At 42.8% G+C, this 24513-nt stretch overlaps 1 protein-coding gene across 4 annotated transcripts in view; it reads right to left on the minus strand.

The window, feature by feature from the left end:
* Nucleotides 1–24513, minus strand: part of haus1 (HAUS augmin-like complex, subunit 1) — a 44161-nt gene that overhangs the window by 14870 nt on the left and 4778 nt on the right. For 2 of the 4 annotated variants that reach the window (XM_078222803.1, XM_078222795.1), the window contains 3 exons: nt 13548–13719; nt 11953–12088; nt 7501–7629 (listed from right to left, as the gene is read on the minus strand). In XM_078222803.1, coding sequence (XP_078078929.1) covers nt 7501–7629; nt 11953–12088; nt 13548–13713 — 431 coding nt within the window. In that variant the 5' untranslated portion in view covers nt 13714–13719. Of the gene's footprint in view, nt 1–7500; nt 7630–11952; nt 12089–13547; nt 13720–17726; nt 17829–17889; nt 20145–24513 lie in introns of those variants that run through there. The other 2 variants (XM_078222811.1, XM_078222817.1) reach the window with 2 other exon arrangements.

Genomic DNA, 24513 nt, shown 5'->3' on the forward strand with positions numbered 1-24513 from the left:
CATAAATCAGTGGCTTTCTGATCTCCAATGCAGAAGCATTGCTTTACTTTTAAGTTATTGTTAGGTCATATAAGACAAACAATCAAGGTGATACATGCAGCTGAGGGACATTGACATTCTCCATAAAGCATGAACTGTGGCATAACAACTGTGTATTTAGCTAGTTACCTCAGATAAAAGCATCCTTAGCTGCACCAATACAATGTCACTTTTTCCCACGAACCATCCTTAGGTTAAAACTGATTTGATTTGACTTATTATTGTCACATGTACTGGGATTCAGTGAAAAGTATTATTGCTTGCACGCTATATAGACAAAGCATACCATCCAGAGATGACATAGGGGAGAAGGAAAGGAGAGGGTGCAGAATGTAGTGTTACAGTCATAGCTAGAGTGTAGAGAACGGTCAATTTAATATAAGGTAGGTCCATTCAAAAGTCTGATGGCAGCAGGAAAGAAGCTGTTCTTGAGTCGGTTGGTACAAAACCTCAAACTTTTGTGTTTTTTTCCTGACGGAAGAAAGTGTCCGGGGTGCGTGGGGTCCTTAATTATGCTGGCTGCTTTTCCGAGGCAGCGGGAAGTGTAGACGGAGTCAATGGATGGGAGGCTCGTTTGCGTGATGGACTAGGCTACGTTGATAACTCTTTGTAGTTTCTTGCAGCCTTGGTCAGAGCAGGAGCCATACCAAGCTGTGATACAACCAGAAAGAATGCTTTCTATCGTGCATCTGTAAAAGTTAAGTCATAGCAGACATGCCGAATTTCCTTAGCCTCCTGTGAAATTAGAGTCGTTGGTGGGCTTTAACTAAATTTAGTTGAGGCAACAATAAGAACATTCAAACAGCATTAAATTAATAAAACATCTCTAAGTGCCTCAAAGATGTATTATCCAACAAAATTTGACACTGACTCACATTAGCAGAAATTAGGACAGGTCAAGCTTCATCAAAGAAGTGGATTTTAAGGAGCATCTTGAGGAGAAAGAAGAAAACAAGTGGTGAAAGAAGTGAGATAGAGAAGCTTAAGGAAGAAATTCCACAATCCAGGGATTAAAGGAATCAAGCCTTGTAGGAACGTTAGCGTCACCAGTTAATTTTTATATTTTTCAGTAATTGATGATCCATCTCAACCTCTTCCCAAGGTCCTCATCAATACAAATGCAAATTTTCAGGCAATTCAATTTACCTCACATCCTATCAAGAAATGACTGAGCCCAGTGGATATTGCAAATGCTACAGGCCTTGACAACATCCTAGCTGTGGTGCTGAAAACTTGTGCTCCTGATCCAGCCATGGCCTTAGCCAAACTGCTCCAGTATAGTTACAACACTGGTGTTTACCCAACAATGTGAACAATTTTTCAGGTATGCCCTGTCCACAAAAAGTAAGACAAATCCAGCCCAGCCAATTACTGCCCCAATTGTCTACTCTCAATCATCATCATAATGATGGAAGGTGTCATCAACAGTGCTATCCAGCAGCACCTACTCAGCAATGGATGATCAGCCAGGAGATGGGGTGGGGGCATTGCTGTACTTTTATAATGTTATAAAAGGCACCAATCATGCTGCTGAGGCGGCACAGCAGCACAGTGGTTAGCACTGCTGCTTCACAGCGTCAGGGACCCGGGTTCGATTCCTGGCTTGGGTCACTGTCTGTGTGAAGTTTGCACGTTCTCCCCCTGTCTGTGTGAGTTTCCTCCGGGTGCCCCGGTTTCCTCCCACGGTCCGAAAGACGTGCTAGTTAGGTGGATTGACCTGAACAGGCGCTGGACTGTGGCGACTAGGGGAATTTCACAGTAACTTCATTGCAGTGTTAATGTAAGCCTGTGACCTGTGACTAATAGGTAAACTTTACTTTAAACTTTTTTCACTCATAAGAGATTGGGTAAACACATTGTGGGTTCATTTATTAAGACTAGTCACATGTTAACTGATACACATTGGTATAAAGCTTGAAGAGCTGTCTGTGCATGCTCTGCTTTAAATTTAAAGTGAAACTAAACTGGTTCACACGACACACTATCCCTTGAAGGCATACAACAACTTAGAACTATAGAACCATAGAAAATTACAGCTCAGAAACAGGCCTTTTGGCCCTTCTTGTCTGTGCCTGACCATTTTTTGCCTAGTCCCACTGACCTGCACTTGGACCATATCCCTCCACACCCCTCTCATCCATGAACCCGTCCAAGTTTTTCTTAAATGTTAAAAGTTACCCCGCATTTACCACTTTATCCGGCAGCTCATTCCACACTCCCACCACTCTCTGCGTGAAGAAGCCCCCCCTAATATTCCCTTTAAACTTTTCTCCTTTCACCCTTAACCCATGCCCTCTGGTTTGTTTTCTTCCCTAGCCTCAGCAGAAAAAGCCTGCTTGCATTCACTCTATCTATACCCATCAAAATCTTATACACCACTATCAAATCTCCCCTCAATCTTCTACGCTCCAGGGAATAAAGTCCCAACCTATTCAATCTCTCTCTGTAACTCAGCTTCTCAAGTCCCAGCAACATCCTTGTGAACCTTCTCTGCACTCTTTCAACCTTATTTACATCCTTCCTGTAACTAGGTGACCAAAACTGTACACAATACTCCAAATTTGGCCTCACCAATGCCTTATATAACCTTGATGTGGAGATGCCGGCGTTGGACTGGGGTAAGCACAGTAAGAAGTCTCACAACACCAGGTTAAAGTCCAACAGGTTTATTTGGTAGCAAATACCATAAGCTTTCGGAGCTTGCTGCTCCTTCGTCAGATGGAGTGGTTTCTGTTCTCCAACAGTGCACAGACACAGAAATCAAGTTACAGAATACTAATTAGAATGCAAATCTCTACAGCCAGCCAGGTCTTAAAAGATACAGATAATGTGGTTGGAGGGAACATTAAACACAGGTTAAAGAGATGTGTATTGTCTCCAGACAGAACAGCTGGTGAGATTATGCAAGACCAGGGGCAAGCTGTGGGGGTTACTGATAATGTGACACAAATCCAACATCCCGGTTTAGGCGGTCCTCATGTGTGTGGAACCTGGCTATCAGTTTCTGCTCAGTGACTCTGCGCTGTCGTGTGTCGTGAATGCCGCCTTGGAGAACGCTTACCTGAAGATCCAAGGCTGAATGCCCGTGACTGCTGAAGTGCTCCCCCACAGGAAGAGAACAGTCTTGCCTGGTGATTGTCGAGCGGTGTTCATTCATCCGTTGTCGTAGCGTCTGTATGGTTTCCCCAATGTACCATGCCTCGGGACATCCTTTCCTGCAGCGTATCAGGTAGACAACGTTGGCCGAGTTGCAAGAGTATGTACCGTGTACCTGGTAGATGGTGTTCTCACGTGAGATGATGGCATCCGTGTCGATGATCCAGCACGTCTTGCAGAGGTTGCTGTGGCAGGGTTGTGTGGTGTCATGGTCACTGTTCTCCTGAAGGCTGGGTAGTTTGCTGCGGACAATGGTCTGTTTGAGGTTGCGTGGTTGTTTGAAGGCAAGAAGTGGGGGTGTGGGGATGGCCTTGGCGAGATGTTCGTCTTCATCAATGACATGTTGAAGGCTCCGGAGGAGATGCCGTAGCTTCTCCACTCCGGGGAAGTACTGGACGACGAAGGGTACTCTGTCCACCGTGTCCCGTGTTTGCCTTCGTCGTCCAGTACTTCCCCGGAGTGGAGAAGCTACGGCATCTCCTCCGGAGCCTTCAACATGTCATTGATGAAGACGAACATCTTGCCAAGGCCATCCCCACACCCCCACTTCTTGCCTTCAAACAACCACGCAACCTCAAACAGACCATTGTCCGCAGCAAACTACCCAGCCTTCAGGAGAACAGCGACTATGACACCACACAACCCTGCCACAGCAACCTCTGCAAGACGTGCTGGATCATCGACACGGATGCCATCATCTCACGTGAGAACACCATCTACCAGGTACACGGTACATACTCTTGCAACTCGGCCAACGTTGTCTACCTGATACGCTGCAGGAAAGGATGTCCCGAGGCATGGTACATTGGGGAAACCATGCAGACGCTACGACAACGGATGAATGAACACCGCTCGACAATCACCAGGCAAGACTGTTCTCTTCCTATTGGGGAGCACTTCAGCAGTCACGGGCATTCAGCCTTGGATCTTCAGGTAAGCGTTCTCCAAGGCGGCCTTCACGACACACGACAGCGCAGAGTCACTGAGCAGAAACTGATAGCCAAGTTCCGCACACATGAGGACGGCCTAAACCGGGATGTTGGATTTATGTCACATTATCAGTAACCCCCACAGCTTGCCCCTGGTCTTGCATAATCTCACCAGCTGTTCTGTCTGGAGACAATACACATCTCTTTAACCTGTGTTTAATGTTCCCTCCAACCACATTATCTGTATCTTTTAAGACCTGGCTGGCTGTAGAGATTTGCATTCTAATTAGTATTCTGTAACTTGATTTCTGTGTCTGTGCACTGTTGGAGAACAGAGACCACTCCATCTGACGAAGGAGCAGCAAGCTCCGAAAGCTTATGGTATTTGCTACCAAATAAACCTGTTGGACTTTAACCTGGTGTTGTGAGACTTCTTACTGTTATATAACCTTACCATAACACTCCAACTTTTATACTCGATACTCCGATTTATAAAGGCCAATGTACCAAAGGCACTCTTTACGACCCTATCCACCTGTGACGTCACTTTTAGGGAATTCTGTACCTGTATTCCCAGATCCCTCTGTTCAACTGCACTCTTCAGAGTCCTACCATTTACCCTGTACGTTCTACTTTGGTTTGTCCTTCCAAAGTGCAATATCTCACACTTGTCTGCGTTAAATTCCATTTGCCATTTTTCAGCCCATTTTTCTAGTTGGTCCAAATCCCTCTGCAAGCTTTGAAAACCTTGCTCACTGTCCACTTCACCTCCAATCTTTGTATCATCAGCAAACTTGCTGATCCAATTTACCACATTATCATCCTTGGGTAGGGGAGCTCCAAACTGGAGTCATACTTAGCACAAAGGAAGTTGTGATTGGTTGTTGGAGGCCAATCATCGCAGCACAAGAGAATTACAGCAGAAGCTTCATGCCATCGAGAAGAATGGCATCTCTATCCACCACAATCTGTGTGGAGTCTGCACGCTCTCCCGGTATCCGCGTGGATTTCCTCCGGGTGCTCCGGTTTCCTCCCAAAATTCAAAGATATGCAGGTAAAGTGGATTAGCCATGCTAAATTACCCCTTAGTGTCCAAAGATGCATAGGCTAGATGGATTAGCCATGGTAAATGTGTGGGGTTACAAGAATAGGGCAGGGTAGAGGGCCTGGGTAGAATACACTGTTGAAGAGTCAGTGCAGACCCAATGGACCGAATGGCCTCCTTCTGCACTGTAGGAACATTCACTCCTTTCACCATTGGCATAGTGCCAGCAATGTGTACTATCTGTATTGCAAGAATTCAACAAAGCTCCTTCGATAGCACTTGCCAAACATAACCTCGACCACCTGGAAGGACAAGAGCACCAGGCCCTTGGGAATACTAACACTGCAAGTTTCCCTCACACATCACCCTAACTCGAAACTCTATCTATTTCTACCCTGTTGGTGGGCCAACGTCCTGGAACTCCCTCCCTAAAAGCAATGTGGGTATACTGACGCCACATGGACTGCAGTGGTTCAAGAAGCCAGCTCACCACCACCTTCTCACGGGCAAATAGGAATGGGCAGAAAATGCTGGCTTCATCAGTGACATCCACATCACATGAACAAAGAACAAAAGACGTTAAATGTCTTTTGGTAATAGCAATGGGGTGTGGGAAGTCAATGTTAAAATAATCATGTTCAGTCCCTAGATAGAGCAAAGTTGAGAGGCCAAATGGCTTTTGTTTTACTGTGCTACATATTTTATGCTGTAAACTGCCTAAACATATGAACATTTACAGCCAGAGAGAGGAAGATTTGGTCTCAGAACTGGTTTCGAGTTGCAGGTCTCGAGATGAAAGGGCAGTCTACTATCTTAATTATTTTTAAATTTACAAGGATATCCAAGAAGGCAGAAATTATTACTCAATCTCTTTTTTTCTGATGTGCAGAGACTGGCAATATTCTTAAGGGGTAACCCATAGTTCATACTGTTCATGAATTTTTGGTCCATTTACTTTCAACAGTTGCATTTTTAAAGGAGCCCAGACTCACGACAAGTTAGCATAAATCACATATATCAGACACCGCAGCATAGTGGTTATGTTACTAGGCTAGTAACCCAGAGGTTTATCTGGTGAATCACGAGCTTTCGGAGCACTGTTCCTTCATCAGGTGAATGAGCTCTGAAAACTCATGATTCCAAATAAACCTGATGGGACTTTAACCTGGTGTTGTGAGACTTCTTTTTATTGTGCCCACCCCAGTCCAACGCCGGCATCTCTACATCATAGTAACCCAGAAGCCTGAACTAATAATCTGGAAACACAAATTCAACACCCACCACAGCAGTTGAGAAATTTAATTCAGTTAACAAATTAAATGAATCTAGAATAAAAACTCTTATCAGTGTTGGTGACCATTGATTGTCATAAAAATTCAACTGGTTCATTAATGTCATTCTTGTCTGGTCTGGCCCAGACCACCAGACACTAGACACATTGCAATGTTGTTTGACTGTTACGAGTCCTCTGAAATGGCCTAGTGAGCCACTCAACTGTACAAAAACTGCGAGTATCCATATAGATGACAGAAGTTCAGGAAGGAGTTCACCACTACCTCATGGGCAATTAAGGATGGGGGAATAATTCTTGGCCTTGCCACAATGCCCACATCCCGTGAATAAATTAAAATAACAAATGAAAACAGGGTCACAGTTAAGAATTCTTAAATGAAATGTTGAGTAGATATATAATGGAATTATGAGGCAGCAAACCACACATTAGGCAGTCAAAATGGTGAAAAAAATAAAACTCAGTTAAATAAACATACAATAAAAAAATATTTTAAAAACACAGCAAATACATTGGAAGCAGCAAATATATATTTCAGGGAAACCAAACCACTCATGTCCTGACAGTTTTAAAAAATATACATAAATGTTCTAGTATCTTGAAGCTAAAGATCACGGAGCTTGAATCAACATAATTCAATTTAACAACATTCTTTTGAATCCAACTATTACCAAGCTCCGCAAACAGGTCAGGAAAGATTTGTGGTGCGATTCCCTGTCTGTGCCAGATTAGCTGATTTTAGGCAGTGAGATCAATAGAAACAATATCAGTAGCCAGCTTAATAAAATAAAAGCGAGGAGATGTGTGAGACTTTGGACATTAGGCAAGGATCGGATTGGGCTTGGCTCTGATGCCTGAAGTCAAATTCCTTGCCAACATTCATTCTCCAGACCAAGGTTCACATGTGAACGATCACCAGGGGGAGACAGGGATTAACCAATCTTTATGGAACCGTTCCAAGCAAGGAGTCAACACATTCAGACAAGAGGGCAGAGAAAAAGGCAATGGAAATAAAGGAACATTAACTCTTCAGCACTCACTTTTCCAGAGACTTTTCCAGGTTGATGGTCTGGGTCAGCTTCTTTGACAGGTCACTAATTATAACTGTCTGACTTGCGATCTCAGCTGCTGTGCGGTCAGAAGCCAAATCGTTTATTGCAAGCACAAAGCTAAAAAGAGAGAGGGGAAAATTCAAGAGGAAAATGTTGTAAAGCAACTGAACAAACCAGGAAAATATCAGATTCAAATCCTGTTTTCTCAGGTTTCTGGTTCCTAATCATGGTCTGAGATAAAATGTTTAATGTATGGATTGGATTGAAGAACAGATCAGGTTAATCTGTAATTTCCCAAAATTAAACAGTTTGCCAGCATTCACTATTTAAGTTCCCCATTGAACAGCAATGAGTTGGACTAATGAGTTGAATGGCCTCCTTCTTCCCTGCATGTATGATTTTATGATTCTAATTTAGTATGGTATTGGAAAGCTGAAAGAACCATAACTCTGCAACAGTCCCCACTACATAAGGAATAAATCTGAAATAAAACATTAGCAGACTATGTTCCAAGTGTGCACCACATACTCTGCCTCCTTCCCAAACCCAATGGCCGCTGATTCTGATGAAAGACCTGAAAGATTAACTGTTTCTCTCCACAGATGCTGCCTGACCTGTTGAGTAATTCCAGCATTTTCTGTTCTTATACCACTTCCTTAAAGCTTAATCTACATGGAAATTGTTGGCAGGCTTAGTTTAAAGTAGTACTATTTGCACACAGCTAACTTTATTAGTTTATTAATGGATATTTTGTCGATAATAATCTTAAATTCTTAATGCACTTTATTGACAAGCTGACTTTATTCCGCTCTCCCCTCCTCATGTATCTGCCAGACTAGTCCCTCACTGTGGACATCAACAAGGTCTTTGAGTAATTCTCTTGGGAGAAAAATCAGGATTTTACTTATTTAATTCAGAGCGATAAGTGTCCAAGGCTGTTCTCTCAATCCCTCGCCAGCAGGCATAAACAGACAGAAATCCACATTTAAAAGTTAGGACAGGATGGTCTTAGAACAGCCATATTTGTAACAGTCTAGTCCAAAAACCTTAAGCAATGAAGGGGGGAAACAAAAAGGGAAAGCAGAACAGGGGAAAATTGAAAGTTAAGACTAAGGGGGAAATCATTTAAATATTCCAATAATTAGGAGCTTACGTGATATCCTCGTCCTCTCAAAGCGCATGATTGAATTTAAACACTCCTTTCTGGTGCTGTATTTGAAACTTGATTAATTCTTAGAAGGATTATACGAACTCCTCTTCACACTTTTTCATGTCACCCAGAAAATGGCCACACCACATAAACAAAATGGCACTGAAACAGGCAATTGAACCCAAGACTTTAAATTGAAAAAGATTTTAAACTAGACTTTGTTGTCCGTTCAGGTAGATAAAGCAAGAACAGTTAGTCAAATACCAGGCATTGCTCTGAACTGTTTGTAAAGCAGAATGAGTCGCATATGGCATTACAACAGGGAATGCGACCTGTAGTGTATGCCTTTAAATGATAGCAGCATGCCATTATAATATAAAAGTATTTGGCAGAGCAAGGGTTAATGTGGGACTTGAGAATACTACCGCTCACAGTATGATGTACAGAGTCACATGATAGTAGACCTTGGGAGTAGAATCTGGAAGGAGCCATCATGGAGGCAGCACCCATGCGTGACAGTAGCTGGCATTTGTACACAATTAATGATAAACAGTTTAGGTTTAAACATACGAGTCTCAAGACCCCTTAGTGGGAGACCAAACAAAATCTTTACAGCACTACCTATGTCCCTTATTCCTGCCAATCAGGCCCTTGAAATCCAAGCAACTCAGTGATCGGTCCATTTTTCCAGTTTGAATGTTTTGAGGATCATTCTTAGTACATTCATGTAACTGATGGAGAATTCCTGAAATCTGGACAGCAAGATCTATTGACATGCACAACTTGAGATTTATGGTCACATGGATCTAAAAGTTATAAGTGACCCTTTCCCTAAGGCTTCATGATATACTAATACACCAATGAAGACAAAATCTTAGACATCACTGCATGAAGTGAATTCAATAATATGATGGTTGGAGAAAAAGTTTGTGGACTTAATATCAACTCAGCTCAGATACCACCAGAAACTCAAGCTTGGGGCGACACGGTGGCATAGTGGTTAGCACGGCTGCCTCATAGTGCCAGGGACCCAGGTTCAATTCCAGCCTCGGGTCACTGTATGTGCGGAAGTTTGCACTTTCTCATCGTGTCTGCGTGGGGTTCCTCCGGGTGCTCCAGTTTCCTCCCACACACCAAAGATGTGCGGGTTAGGTTGATTGGCCATGCTAAATTGACCTGTGTCAGGGGGATTAGCAGGGTAAATGTGTGAGGTTATGGGAATAGGGTCTGGGTGGGATTGTGGTTGGTACAGACCCAATGGGCCGACTGGCCTCCTTCTGTGGAGATTCTATGATTCTTTGGGGTCATCTAATTAATATTTTCCAATTCATTTTATCTTTTAATTCTATGGATTTGGGTCTACACATTCTCAATTTAAAAAATTATGTGCAGAGGATAAAGATACATACCTCAACAGTTAGATGGCGCTTTAACAATATTAGAGCACAGAGTAAACCAATTCCATAAAAGCACAAACAGAGCCCTGAGGGAATGGTGACAGCAGTGTGAGTTCTACAGCCTCTTTATACCATGTGACGCTACCACCTCCAAACATGTTTCACATTTCACTGCACTGGTAAAATTAAGGAGACAGCAACTGAACCACAGGAGACAGGAGGGGCAAAAAGATTAATAGAGAGTTGTTACAATCTGGAATGCACTGCCTTAAAATGTGATGGAAGCAGATTTAATAACAAAGAACAATACAGCACAGGAACAGGCTCTTCGGCCCTCCAGGCCTGCGCCGCTCATGTGCCCAACTAGACCATTCATTTGTATCCCTCTATTCCCAGTCTGTTTATGTGGCTATTTAGATAAGTCTTGAACGATCCCAGCGTGTCTGCCTCAATCACCTTGCTTGGCAGTGCATTCCAGGCCCCCACCACCCTCTGTGTAAAATACGTCCCCCCGGCATCACCTTGCTCCCCTCACCTTGAACCCGTGACCCCTTGTGTTCGTCACCTCCAACCTGGGAAAAAGCTTCCCACTGTTCACCCTATCTATGCCCTTCATAATTTTATACACATCTATTAGGTCGCCCCTCATCCTCCGTCTTTCCAAGGAGAACAACCCCAGTTTACCCAATCTCTCCTCATAGCTAAGACCCTCCATACCAGGCAACATCCTGGTAAACCTTTTCTGTAAAAGGTTTAAAATGGGAGTTGGATAAATACTAGAAGTGAAAAAAATTACCAGGCCGTGGGCAACAGCACTGGGGTCTGGAACCAAGTGGAGAGCTTTTCGAAAGAACCGGAACAGGCACAACTGGCTAAATGGCCCCCTTCTGTGCTGTATCTTTCAATGAAAGAGAAAACAAATTCCAGGGATATTACTGTAATTGGCATGTAACTCACAACAATAATGCCCCTTGATTTGTTTGGTGAGTTTATTGAGTGAGTCAGCTCTCAAGTCAAGGAAAGATACAGTTTACCTACTGTGTTACGATAATTGATCTGAGCCAGTATGTTGACTGGCCTCAGCAGTACTGGGTTAGGGAGCAGAAAAATAAAATTCATTCTCAATTGCTATCTACAGGCCCTGCTTAAAATGTTTCTTCTATCAACAGGTGAAGACAACAGGAAGGACAGGACCATTGCAGTTGAATAGTCACTTGTTGCAAATGAAGAATAACCTCTTGAGTGTGGTATACTAGGGCGTCTGGCATCCATCCAACAGTACCACAGCAAGACCTCACTGCCTTCAAGAGCTGAGGAAGAAAGACTTATGGCCTGGGGAAAAAACAGACAACAGCTTTCTAAAAGTATTAATTTAAAGAGCACCAGAGGAGAAAGAAATTTCCATAGTTCTCATTTCCAATGAACAGTCACTAGTGACGACAGAGTCAGGCTCGACAGCAATGTCATTTACAATAGAGTCGGCCACAAATACTGTCAAAACTTCTGAACAATGACCACGTCAGCTAGAAGGTAGCCACAGCAGTGGCCAAGGAACCAAACTGCAGCATTGTGCTAATGCCTGTAGAAAAAAGGATGAAGAACCACAATATTTAATGCAAGCAGAACACATGACAAACTGTCGGACATGATTAACAACTGTGACATTAGGTTAAATTCTGAGGGTTTGTATATATTTCTTTCTTCTCTCATCTGTAATTCATCAAAGAGCTTAATGACACAAGTATGGCATGCAAAAAAGAGCCAGAGGCAGATTGCACTTTACTGACAGTCCTGATAATAGTATCAATGCATTCCACTTTCCCAGTCCACTTCAAGGAAAGGCTGTGAGACAGTATTAGCGTTTGTGATAACACCTATCAAATGGTTGGTTACCTGGTTTGAGAGGTATCTTTTAGGTCCAAAGCAAGGCTGCTATTCACCAGGCTTTTCAGACAGCTGGACCCATTGCTAGAGAAGCTAGTGGAGGACAAGCCTACAGTCTCCATAATGAAATCCTGCATGTAGTCAGCTGATGAGATAGAAAAAAGTAAACAGGAACTTAAGTATCCAAGTACTGTACAATAAACCCATGTTCACGTGTACAATCAGTATAAGCCTTGAACCTGGGCGCCAGCGATCAAGCCTTCACCCAGTTGCAAGACCCAAGCTCGTAAGAAACGGAGCAGCATCAATTAAGCCTTTCTTGCGTCCCAAAATATGAGAACATTTTTTAAAAATTGAAGTATCAGTCTTTCATCAGAATTCACAGTTCTGAATCAAAATAATGAAGTCAGTACTATTGTCCATTATCAGAACTTAACAGCCCTCCCACTCCAGCCCCTATAACCAACACCATGGTAATAGTAGAATCTTTAACTCGCTTGTTACCTTAGAGACCAAGGTGGCTACCAATGGTAGAGAAATTAAAATTGGGGCCAGAATTAGAGGGGTGCTGTTTTCTCAGAGGGTTGTGGGGCTGGTGGAGATTACAGGGATAGGAAGGGATGAGGCCATGGAGGAATTTCAAAAGAAGGTTTTGAATTTCAAGATCAAGGCATTGCTTGAGCAGAAGTCAGTGTAGATCAGCAAGCACAGCGGTGACGGAAAAACACGAGTGCAAGTTGGGACATGCACATCAGTGTTTTAGATGGCCTCAAGTTAACAGAAGGTAGAATGCGGGAGTGTGTTATAATAATCAAGTCTAGAGTTAACTAAAGCATGCATGAAGGTTGCAGCAGGTGGGCTAAGGCAGGGGCGGAGGCAGGCAATTTTACAGAGGTGGAAGTAGGCAGTCTTAGTGGCAACATGGATTTGTGATTAAAAGTTCATCGTAGAGTCAAGCATTACACCAAGATTATGAACAGTCTGGTTCAGTCTCAGACATTTTCTAGGAAGAATGATGGATTTGGTGGTGAGGGAGTGGAGTTGAGGATGCGGACCAAAGACAATAGCTTCAGCCTTCACGATATTTAATTGCAGAAAATTTCTGCTCCTTCAGTACTGAACTTCAGACAAGCAACCTGACAATTTAGAGACAGGGGAGGTAAAGTGGTGAGGTAAGGTGGGTGTCATCGATGCAAATGTGGAAACCGATATGTTTTCAGTGCAGTGGAGGGATCTGGAACAGGAGAATGATAAGAATAAGTCCTTGGGTGATCTAAGAGGTAACTGTACAGCAGTGGAAAGAGAAGCCTTTGATGGCAATTCACCAGCTACAATTATGTTGTAAGATTCCAGTTCCAGGAGTTACCGACTGAAATTCATGTTCCACAACAAATCAAGACTCAAGGAAGAACAGCTAGGTGTGATGCTATTAAAGATTTGGCAACCACATTCAGCAACTTCATCAACACTAAAGCTAAGAAAAGGATCTACACACGTAACAGCAGCATGAAATTCTTTCATACAACCCAGTGTGGTATCACAGCTAACTAACTCAATCCCCGCTCAGATTCTGTATTCAGAGTAATATTCTGTAACCAACTCACCATCAGACTTGTACTCCACAGTCTTTTGCTTCATATCTTCAATCAGGTGCATGGCGTCACGGTCTCGAGTTTCATTCCGCTCCATCAGGCGATATAAAATATCCATGGACCATGGGTTCACTTCATAGAACGGGATCTGGTCCCCAAAAATCTTTGCTAGCCACATGGAAACCTAGCAATAAAATAGAGGAAAACGCAAAAATTTAATTGGATCAAAATATCCGTGCATACAGATCCCAAATCTCCGCAGTGAACACCTGCAGGAAATTTCACAGCTTTTCCTTAGTCTATAGATATCCTTCCAAATGGCATTATCAACAGGAACACTATCACTCAGCCAACGCAGGATTATTGTAGAAGATTGTAGAATGCTTGTGCCTCAGAATCCAAATGTTCCTGTCCACTCAAAGTATAAAGTCTCGCTGCGACAACCAAAAATTAATTTTGCTACATTACATTTTTGAACATAAAATGATGGACAAGAAAAGGCTTGCAGGTTCATCAGCCAGACCAATATTATCATAAAGCAAATTATGCCCATGATTATCTTTGGCCACCCCCCGACCCCACTCGCCATTCATACAATTTCCTGAGAAAGACAAAACTGCAAATATTGTTTTGCCATCTAATATTAACAAATTGTCAATGAGTATCTGCAGAGGACCTGATGGGTTGCACCCCAGCATATTAAAGGAAGTCACTGCAGATGCACCGGTCATAATCTTCCAAGAATCCTTAAATTCTGGAAAAGTCCCAGAGGACTAGAAAACTGCCAATGTAACACCCTTATTCAAGAAGGGAGACAAAAACAGCCAGTTTTAACAGCCAAAATAAGCCAGTTAGCTTAACTTCTCTCATTGGGAAAATGTTAGAGTCCATTATAATGGATGCAATAGCAGAGCATTTAGAAATATATAATATAATCAGTCAGCATGGCTTCATGCCTGACAAATTTATTAGAATTCTTTGAGGTGGTAATGAGCAGGATAAAAGGGAACGAGTAAATGTAATATAGTTGGATTTCCAAAAAGCATTCAATAAGGTACTGCATAGAAGGCTACTTAATATGATAAGAGCCCATGATTTTGGGGTAGTATATTAGCATGGATAGAGGATTGACTAACTGATAGAAGACAGAGTCGAGTTAAGAGGGGCATTTTCAGGATGACAACCTGTAGCTGGTGAAGTGCCACAGGGATCAGCGCTGGAACCACAATTATTTAAATATATATTGTATATAGGGCGGCACAGTAGCAGTGGTTAGCACTGCTGCTTCACAGCTCCAGGAACCTGGGTTCAATTCCCGGCTTGGGTCACTGTCTGTGTGGAGTTTGCACATTCTCCTCGTGTCTGCGTGGGTTTCCTCCGGGTGCTCCGGTTTCCTCCCACAGTCCAAAGATGTGCGGGTTAGATTGATTGGCCGTGCTAAAATTGCCCTTAGTGTCCTGAGATGCGTAGGTTAGGGGGATTAGTGGATAAATATGTAGGGATATGGGGGTAGGGCCTGGGTGGGATTGTGGTTGGTGCAGACTCGATGGGCTGAATGGCCTCTTTCTGTACCGATGGTAGTCATGGTGTGGAGATGCCGGCGTTGGACTGGGGTAAACACAGTAAGAAGTTTAACAACACCAGGTTAAAGTCCAACAGGTTTATTTGGTAGCAAAAGCCACACAAGCGTTCGGAGCTCTAAGCCCCTTCTTCAGGTGAGTGGGAATTCTGTTCACAAACAGAGCTTATAAAGACACAGACTCAATTTACATGAATAATGGTTGGAATGCGAATACTTACAACTAATCAAGTCTTTAAGAAACGAAACAATGTGAGTGGAGAGAGCATCAAGACAGGCTAAAAAGATGTGTATTGTCTCCAGACAAGACAGCCAGTGAAACTCTGCAGGTCCACGCAACTGTGGGAGTTACAAATAGTCTAATGCTTTTATAGTTTTAGCAAGACTTTCCTATTTGTCGGGAGACAATACACATCTTTTTAGCCTGTCTTGATGCTCTCTCCACTCACATTGTTTCGTTTCTTAAAGACTTGATTAGTTGTAAGTATTCGCATTCCAACCATTATTCATGTAAATTGAGTCTGTGTCTTTATAAGCTCTGTTTGTGAACAGAATTCCCACTCACCTGAAGAAGGGGCTTAGAGCTCCGAAAGCTTGTGTGGCTTTTGCTACCAAATAAACCTGTTGGACTTTAACCTGGTGTTGTTAAACTTCTTACTCTTTCTGTACTGCAGGGATTCTATGATGATGATATTAATGACACAGACAAGGGAAGTGAGTGTACTATTGCCAAGTTTGTGGATGACACAAAAATAGGTGAGAAAGCAAGTGGTGAGGATAACACAAAGATCTATAGAGGAATATAGACAAAGTGAGTGGGCAAAAACTTGGCAGATGGAATATAATGTAGGAAAATATGAAGTTATGCACTTATGGTAGGAAGAATAAATGAGCTGAATATTACTTAAATAAAGAACTGCAGAAAACTGCAACACAAAGGTATTTGGGGGTCATTGTGTATAAAACCTAGCACGCAAGTTCAGCAGGTAATTGGGAGGGCAAATAGAATGTTGGCCTTTACTTCAAAGGGAATGGAGAATAAAAATAGGAAAGTCTTGCTAAAACTATAAAAGCATTAGTTAGACCACACCTGGAATACTGTGAACAACTTTAGTCCCCTTACCTAAGGAAAGACTGGCATTAGAGGCAGTCCAGAGAAGGTTCACTAGGTTGATCCCGGGTATGGAAGGATTTTCTTATGAGAGGTTATGTAGGTTAGGTCTGTACTCATTGGAGTTTAGAAAAATGAGAGGCAACCTTATTGAGACATATAGGATTCTCAGGGGCTGGGCAGGATAGATGCTGAGAGGTTGTTTTCCCTTGTGAGAGAGTGTAGGGTCAGAGGGCATAATCTCAGAGTAAGCGGTCACCCATTTAAGACAGAGATGAGGAGGAATTTCTTCTCACAGAGGGTAGTGAATCTGTGGAATTCTTTACTGCCAAGAGCTATACAGGCTAGACAGTTAAGTATGTTCAAAGTGGAGATAGACAGATTTTTAATCAGTAAAGGGATCAAGAGGTATGGGGATGAGGCGAGAAAGTGGAGTTGAAAATTATCATATCAGATCAGTCATGATCTCATTGAATGGCGGAGCACTCAATGGGCTGAATGGCCTACTTCTATTCTATGGCCTATTTCTATTCCTAAGTATTATGGTTTTACAGGAGCATGGGCTAGCTTTGTTAAAACAGATCAAAAAAAGATTTCTGAAGGCACAAGCACTTTTGGTGAGTGCTCAAAATCTGGTGCAGAGGTGCACAAGAGGCCAGAATTGGAGGACTGCAAAGAACTCGGGAGAGTTGAGGCGATGGAGTGCTTTCTAAAGCAGGATGGGAAGTTTAAAATCAAGGTCCAGAGAAACCTCCCAGGATCTCAAAACTGTGAAATTTGTTTACCTTCCTCAGCTGTCCTTCATAATTGCAATCTTCACATTTTAAAAACTAGAGACTGCCATCACATAACTGCTTTTTCTTTTAAAAAAATCATTAATACAATAAATTAACCTTAAAACTATGGAATGGGAAGATGCCCATTTAGATCAACAATCTTAATAACTTGAACAAATTGTGTCCAACATGGCCAGTCATGGACAACCCCAATTTATTGAACAATGCCCCAGCATAGCTCAATGGGAGGGAAGAGGAGAAAATGGAGAATGGGGATGGAAATTAGGTTTTCCTCCCAAAGTAAGCACCATGACTTCAAAAGCCACAATATTAATTCAATAACTATGGTAGATTCAAGACACAAAAAAACTTGCTCAAAGTTAACAACTTTAAAAGAAAAAAGTATTTGCAGTCTGCACACATGCTAATTTGATAAACAACTTTCCCCCTCGCAAAAAAACTAACAATTGAAAATAACCCTGGAAAAGGCCCTCTGCTTCAAGGCAATTCATTAGGTTAAATTTATTATATCGTCCTTGTGTTATTTACTAAGGGTTTGGGATCACATGCCACAATTTAGTTTGTTTTTCTCTTGCGGTACCACATGAAAAAAAAGGAGTTACAATGAGGACTTGAAGTGCAGGTGTACCCAATATTTCATCAATTACCAGAGGAGAAAAATGAAATGCACAAACAATACCAGCAACAGGAAAAATAAACTTTACATTTGTTTTTGTAGAAATTGAATTTTTGATGGTGCATTTTCCACCATTCTGCTTTTGAAGTCAAAAGTGCTAAGAGTTCAATGCAGCAGCTTCCAAGTTTGTCTGTGAACAACAGAGCATCCGTAAAAAAGACGACCTTTCAAAAATTACACTCGAGACTGACCTTTACAATTCTATTGAAGATAGCATCAAATGGGGTGGTAGACTCTTCTTTCTACGTGGATTAGCTGCAGCATATCTCTCTTATATCCATATAAAGATCTTGAATCTGAGTACACTTCCTAGATAAAATCTCAGCTTTAGCCACCCATGGTGGTGGGCAAATTACTGGGAAAAATTCTGTTTAACAATATACATTGTAATTTATACGGGAATGGATTATTCAGGGACAGTCAGCAGGTATTTGTTAAGGGAAGGTCACTAACTTGACTGAATTTTTGAGGTAACAAGGAGGATAGCAGGTGTCATCGACATGAACTTCAACAAGATTTTTGCCAAGTCCCACATGGCAGACTGGTCTGAAAATTGAAAGCTCATGGGTCCAAGAGAAAAGTGGCAAGTTGGGCACAAAATTGGCTCAGTAGCAAAAGGTTAGGGTCAAAGGGTGATTTTATAACTGGAAGGATGTTTCCAGTACTGTAGAACTATTTTTGTGGTATATATTAATAACTTAAAAATAGAGGGGCATAACCAAAAAGTAGGCCATGTAGTTGTAAAGGAGAATACTGTAGACTGCAAGAAGATATCAATGGATTAGTCAGGTGGGCGGTAAAGTGATCAATGAAATTCAATTGGAGAAGCAAGTGTGAGGTGATGCATTTACTTTATTCTTTCATGGGACGTGGTCATCTCTGGCGAGGTCAGCATTTGTTGCAAATCCCTAATTGTCCTTGAACTGAATGGCTTGCTTTGCCATTTCAGAGAGCAGTTGAGAGTCAACCAAGTTGCTGTGGATTTGGAGTCACATGTAGGCCAAAACAGGTAGGGATGGCAGATTTCCTTACATTAGTCAACAATCAACAACAGTTTAATGGTAATTATTACTGAAACTAGCTTTTTAATTCCAGATTTTCTTAATTGAATTCAAATACTACCAACTGCCGTGGTGGAATCTGAATCGATGTCCCAAAGGTTTGGGGAGGACAAACAAGACCAGTAGGATATTGAGATATGTAGAGGAATAGAGGGACCTTGGAATAGGGAGGTCAACAGAATAGTCCTTAATGAATGGAGGATTAGAATACTAGAGCAGGAGATTACTCTAGAACTGCACAAAACTCTATAGTTAGGCCACAGATATAGTGTCATGCATAATCTAGTCACCACATTACAGAAAGGGTGTGGTCACATTGGAGGCGGTTGACAGATAATTACATGTTATCGGGAATGGAGAATGTTAGCTGTAAGGAAAGATTACATTTTTAAAATTAATTTACAGGATGTGGGCATTTCTGACTAGGTCAACATTAATTGCCCATCCCCAATTGCCCTTGAAAAGGTGGTGGTGAGCTGCCTTCTTGGACCACTGCAGTCCCTAAAGTGTAGGTGCAACCACAGTGCTGTTAGGGAGGGAATTTAACCCAGCGACATTGAAGGAACAGCGTAATATTTCAACGTCAGGATGGTGAGTGACTTGGAAGGGAACCTCCAAGTGGCGGTGTTCCCAGATGTCTGCTGCTCTTGTCCTTCTAGATGGTCATGGGTTTGGAAGATGCTGTCTAAGGAACCTTGGTGAGTTCCTGCAGTGCATCTTGTCGATGGTACGCATGGCTGCCACTGTTCATCGGTGATGGAGGGATTGAATGTTTGTGGAAAAAGTAACAGTCAAGCAGGCTACTTTGTCCTGGATGGTGTCGAGCTTCCCCAGGCAAGTGGAGAGTATTCCATTACACTCCTGACTTGTGCCTTGTAGATGGTGAACAGGCTTTGGGGAGTCAGAAAGTGAGTCATTCATCACAGGTTTCCTCCCTAGCCTTTGACCTGCTCAGGTAGCCACAGCATTTATAAGGCCAGACCAGTTTCTGGACAATGGTAACCCCCAGGATATTGATAGTGGGGGATTCTGCAATGGTAATCTCTTTGAATGTGCAATGGTTAGATCCTCTTTTATTGGAGATGGTCATTGCCTAGCACTTGTGTAACGTGAATGTTACTTGCCACTAGTCAGCTCAAGCCTGGATATTGTCCAATTGAAGAATATCCAAGAGAATTGGACAGGGACTGTTTCGGTATCTGAGAAGGAATACAGGCTTGGGTTGTTTTCTTCCAATAGAGGCAAAGGGAAATTTAATCAAGGTGCATAAAATTATGTGGGGCCTAGACAGAGTGTATAGCCTTTTCCATTTGCCAAACGTCTAATAAACAGGGATAAAGATATATGTTGCTGTTTAAAGAACTTCTTTGGTATAGTTTCCAACCCCAGCAAATCAGTTCCATTAGTCTTCCAATTTACTACGTAAATTGGCTACCAGGTTCACTTAATTTAAAAGTAACCAGAAGTTTAACAGGATAGCCACATAGGTACTGTGCAACAAGAGGGAAGAGGATAGTGTTCTGTGACCTCATACTAATTAGGTACAGGAATAGGTCATTCAGCCCCTCATGTCTGCTCCACTATTCAATAAATAATGGATGATCTTATTGTAGTCTCAACTCCATATTCCCACCTACCCCAGTAATCTTCCTTATTAGTCAAGAATTTCAACAAGGAAAATAAATGTCCAGAAGTCACTGAAGACTAACATGCAGGTGCAGTAAGCAATTAGAAAGGCTAATGAAATGTTAACCTTTACCACAAGAGAATTCGATTACAGGAGTAGTGAAGTCTTACCCAGGCTCTCTCCCCCTAACCCCACACAATTACCATGGCAAATCCATCTAACCTACACATTTTGGGACACTAAGGGACAATTTACCATGGCCAATCCCCCTAACCTGCACATCTCTGGACTGCGAGAGGAAACACAGTAAGAAGTCGCACAACACCAGGTTAAAGTCCAACAGGTATATTTGGTAGCAAAAGCCACTAGCTTCCGGAGAGCTTGCTGCTCCTTTGTCACTCCTGGGGGTAGTGTGTTAAAGTGAATTGGGGACTGGCTATCCGACAGGAAGCAAAGAGTCGGAATAAATGGGTGTTTTTCCGGTTGGAGGAAGGTAACTAGTGGCGTGCCGCAGGGATCGGTACTCGGGCCGCAACTGTTTACCATTTATATAGATGATCTGGAGGAGGGGACGGAGTGTAGGGTAACGAAGTTTGCAGACGACACAAAGATAAGTGGAAAAGTGAATCGTGTGGAGGACGGAGAAGATCTGCAGAGAGATTTGGACAGGCTGAGTGAGTGGGCGAGGATATGGCAAATGGAGTATAACGTTGAGAAATGCGAGGTTATACACTTTGGAGGAAATAATAACAAATGGGATTACTATCTCAATGGAAACAAATTAAAACATGCTACCGTGCAAAGGGACCTGGGGGTCCTTGTGCATGAGACGCAAAAGCCCAGTCTGCAGGTACAACAGGTGATCAAGAAGGCAAATGGGATGTTGGCCTATATTGCGAGGGGGATAGAATATAAAAGCAGGGATGTCTTGATGCACCTGTACAGGGCATTGGTGAGGCCGCAGCTGGAATACTGTGTGCAGTATTGGTCCCCTTATATGAGGAAGGATATATTGGCATTGGAGGGAGTGCAGAGAAGGTTCACCAGGTTGATACCGGAGATGAGGGGTTTGGATTATGAGGAGAGGCTGAGGAGATTGGGTTTGTACTCGTTGGAGTTTAGAAGGATGAGGGGGGATCTTATGGAGACTTATAAGATAATGCGGGGGCTGGATAGGGTGGAGGCGGAGAGATTCTTTCCACTTAGTAAGGAAGTTAAAACTAGAGGACACAGCCTCAAAATAAAGGGGGGTCGGTTTAAGACAGAGTTGAGGAGGAACTTCTTCTCCCAGAGGGTGGTGAATCTCTGGAATTCTCTGCCCACTGAGGTGGTGGAGGCTACCTCGCTGAATATGTTTAAAGCGCGGATGGATGGATTCCTGATCGGTAAGGGAATTAAGGGTTATGGGGATCAGGCGGGTAAGTGGTACTGATCCACGTCAGATCAGCCATGATCTTATTGAATGGCGGGGCAGGCTCGAGGGGCTAGATGGCCTACTCCTGCTCCTATTTCTTATGTTCTTATGTTCTTAGGTGAGTGGGAGTTCTGTTCACAAACAGGGCATATAAAGACACAAACTCAATTTACAAAATAATGGTTGGAATGCACGCAAGCAAGCAAGCGCTCCGGAAGCTAGTGGCTTTTGCTACCAAATAAATCTGTTGGACTTTAACCTGGTGTTGAGAGACTTTTTACTGTGTTTACCCCAGTCCAACGCCGGCATCTCCACATCATGACTGCAAGAGGAAACCAGAGCACTCGGAGGAAACCCACACAGGCACAGAGAAAACGTGCAAACGCCACACAGTCAACCAAGGCCAGCACTGTGAGTCAGCAGTGCTAACCACTCCACCATCTTGCTTCATTACCGAATTGTGTAGAACTTTGGTCAGACAGCACCTGGAGTAGTGTGTGCAGTTTTGGTCCCCTTACCTCAGAAAGGATATTATTGCCATTGAGGGAGTGTAACGAAGGTTCACCAGAAGTGATCTGGGGATAGCAGGACTGGCTTAAGGAGAGAAGTGGGCAAACTGGGCCTATATTCGCTAGAATTTCAAAGAATGATTTGATTTTGATTTTGATTTATTATTGTCACATGTATTAGCATACAGTGAAAAGTATTGTTTCTTGCACGCTATACAGACAAAACATACCGTTCATAGAGAAGGAAACGAGAAAGTGCAGAATGTAGTGTAACAGTCATAGCTAGAGTGTAGAGAAAGATCAACTTAATGCGAGGTAAGTCCATTCAAAAGTCTGACAGTAGCAGGGAAGAAGCTGTTCTTGAGTCAGTTGGTACGTGACCTCAGACTTTTGTATCTTTTTCCCGGTGGAAGAAGGTGGAAGAGAGAATGTCCTGGATACGTAGTGTCCTTAATTATGCTGGCTGCTTTGCCAAGGCAGCGGGAAGTGTGGACAGAGTCAATGGAGGGGAGATGATCTCATTGAAACCGACAAAATACTTAAAGGAATAAACAATTGGTTACAGAGTTTAGAATCAGGGGCACAATTTCAAAATAAGAGAGAAGCCACTTAGAACCAAGATGATGAGGAATTTATTTTCAGAGGGTTGTGAATCTTTGGAACTCTCTACCCCACAGGGGCCATGAAGGATGGTGTATTGTGTCATTGTGTATGTTTAGAGCAGTGATTGATAGATTTCAGATTAACAATAACATAAAGAGTTAAGGGTGGTGTAAAAGGCATTGAAATGTCCGATCAGCCATGATCGTATTGAACGGTTGAGCAAGCACGACAGGCTGAACAGCCTGCTCCTGTTCCTACATTCCTAAATGAACTGCATTTGGGCAGCAGGGGTCCATGCAAAGTTTTGGTTTGGGACACTAATATATGTCCCTGTCAGGCAAGGAGGAATTGGTAGGGCTAGGGAACCGTGGTGCACCAAAAAAGTTTCTTTGTTGGTTAAAAAGAAAAAGGAGGCTTATGTTCGGATGAGACGTGAGCACTCGGGTAGTGCACTAGAAAGCTTTAGATTGGCTAAGAGGGAGTTGAAGAGCGAGCTTAGAAGGGCTAAAAGGGGACATGAGAAGACTTTGGCGGATAGGGTTAAAGAGAATCCTAAGGCGTTCTATAGGTATGTCAAGAACAGAAGGTTGGTTAGGGCAAGTTTAGGGCCAGTTATAGATGGCAGAGGGAAGTTATGTGTGGAACCGGAGGAGATTGGTGAAGCATTGAACCAATATTTCTCTTCGGTGTTCACGCAAGGGGACATGAATATAGCTGAGGAGGACACTGGGTTGCAGGGGAGTAGAATAGACAGTATTACAGTTGATAAGGAGGATGTGCAGGATATTCTGGAGGGTCTGAAAATAGATAAATCCCCTGGTCCGGATGGGATTTATCCAAGGATTCTCTGGGAGGCAAGAGAAGTGATTGCAGAGCCTCTGGCTCTGATCTTCAGGTCGTCGTTGGCCTCTGGTATAGTCAGTAAGAAGTTTAACAACACCAGGTTAAAGTCCAACAGGTTTATTTGGTAGCAAAAGCCACATTTGTAAATTCTGGTATAGTACCAGAAGATTGGAGGTTAGCGAATGTTGTCCCATTGTTTAAGAAGGGGAACAGAGACTTCCCCGGGAATTATAGACCGGTGAGTCTCACTTCTGTTGTCGGCAAGATGTTGGAAAAAATTATAAGGGATAGGATTTATAGTTATTTGGAGAGTAATGAATTGATAGGTGATAGTCAGCATGGTTTTGTGGCAGGTAGGTCGTGCCTTACTAACCTTATTGAGTTTTTTGAGAAAGTGACCAAGGAGGTGGATGGGGGCAAGGCAGTGGACGTGGTATATATGGATTTTAGTAAGGCGTTTGATAAGGTTCACCATGGTAGGCTTCTGCAGAAAATGCAGATGTATGGGATTGGGGGTGATCTAGGAAATTGGATCAGGAATTGGCTAGCGGATAGGAAACAGAGGGTGGTGGTTGATAGTAAATATTCATCATGGAGTGCGGTTACAAGTGGTGTACCTCAGGGATCTGTTTTGGGGCCACTGCTGTTTGTAATATTTATTAATGATCTGGATGAGGGTATAGTTGGGTGGATTAGCAAATTTGCTGATGACACCAAAGTCGGTGGTGTGGTAGACAGTGAGGAAGGGTGTCGTAGTT

Source organism: Mustelus asterias, chromosome 1 (assembly GCF_964213995.1).
Source record: "Mustelus asterias chromosome 1, sMusAst1.hap1.1, whole genome shotgun sequence".
Taxonomy (NCBI): Eukaryota; Metazoa; Chordata; class Chondrichthyes; order Carcharhiniformes; family Triakidae; genus Mustelus; species Mustelus asterias.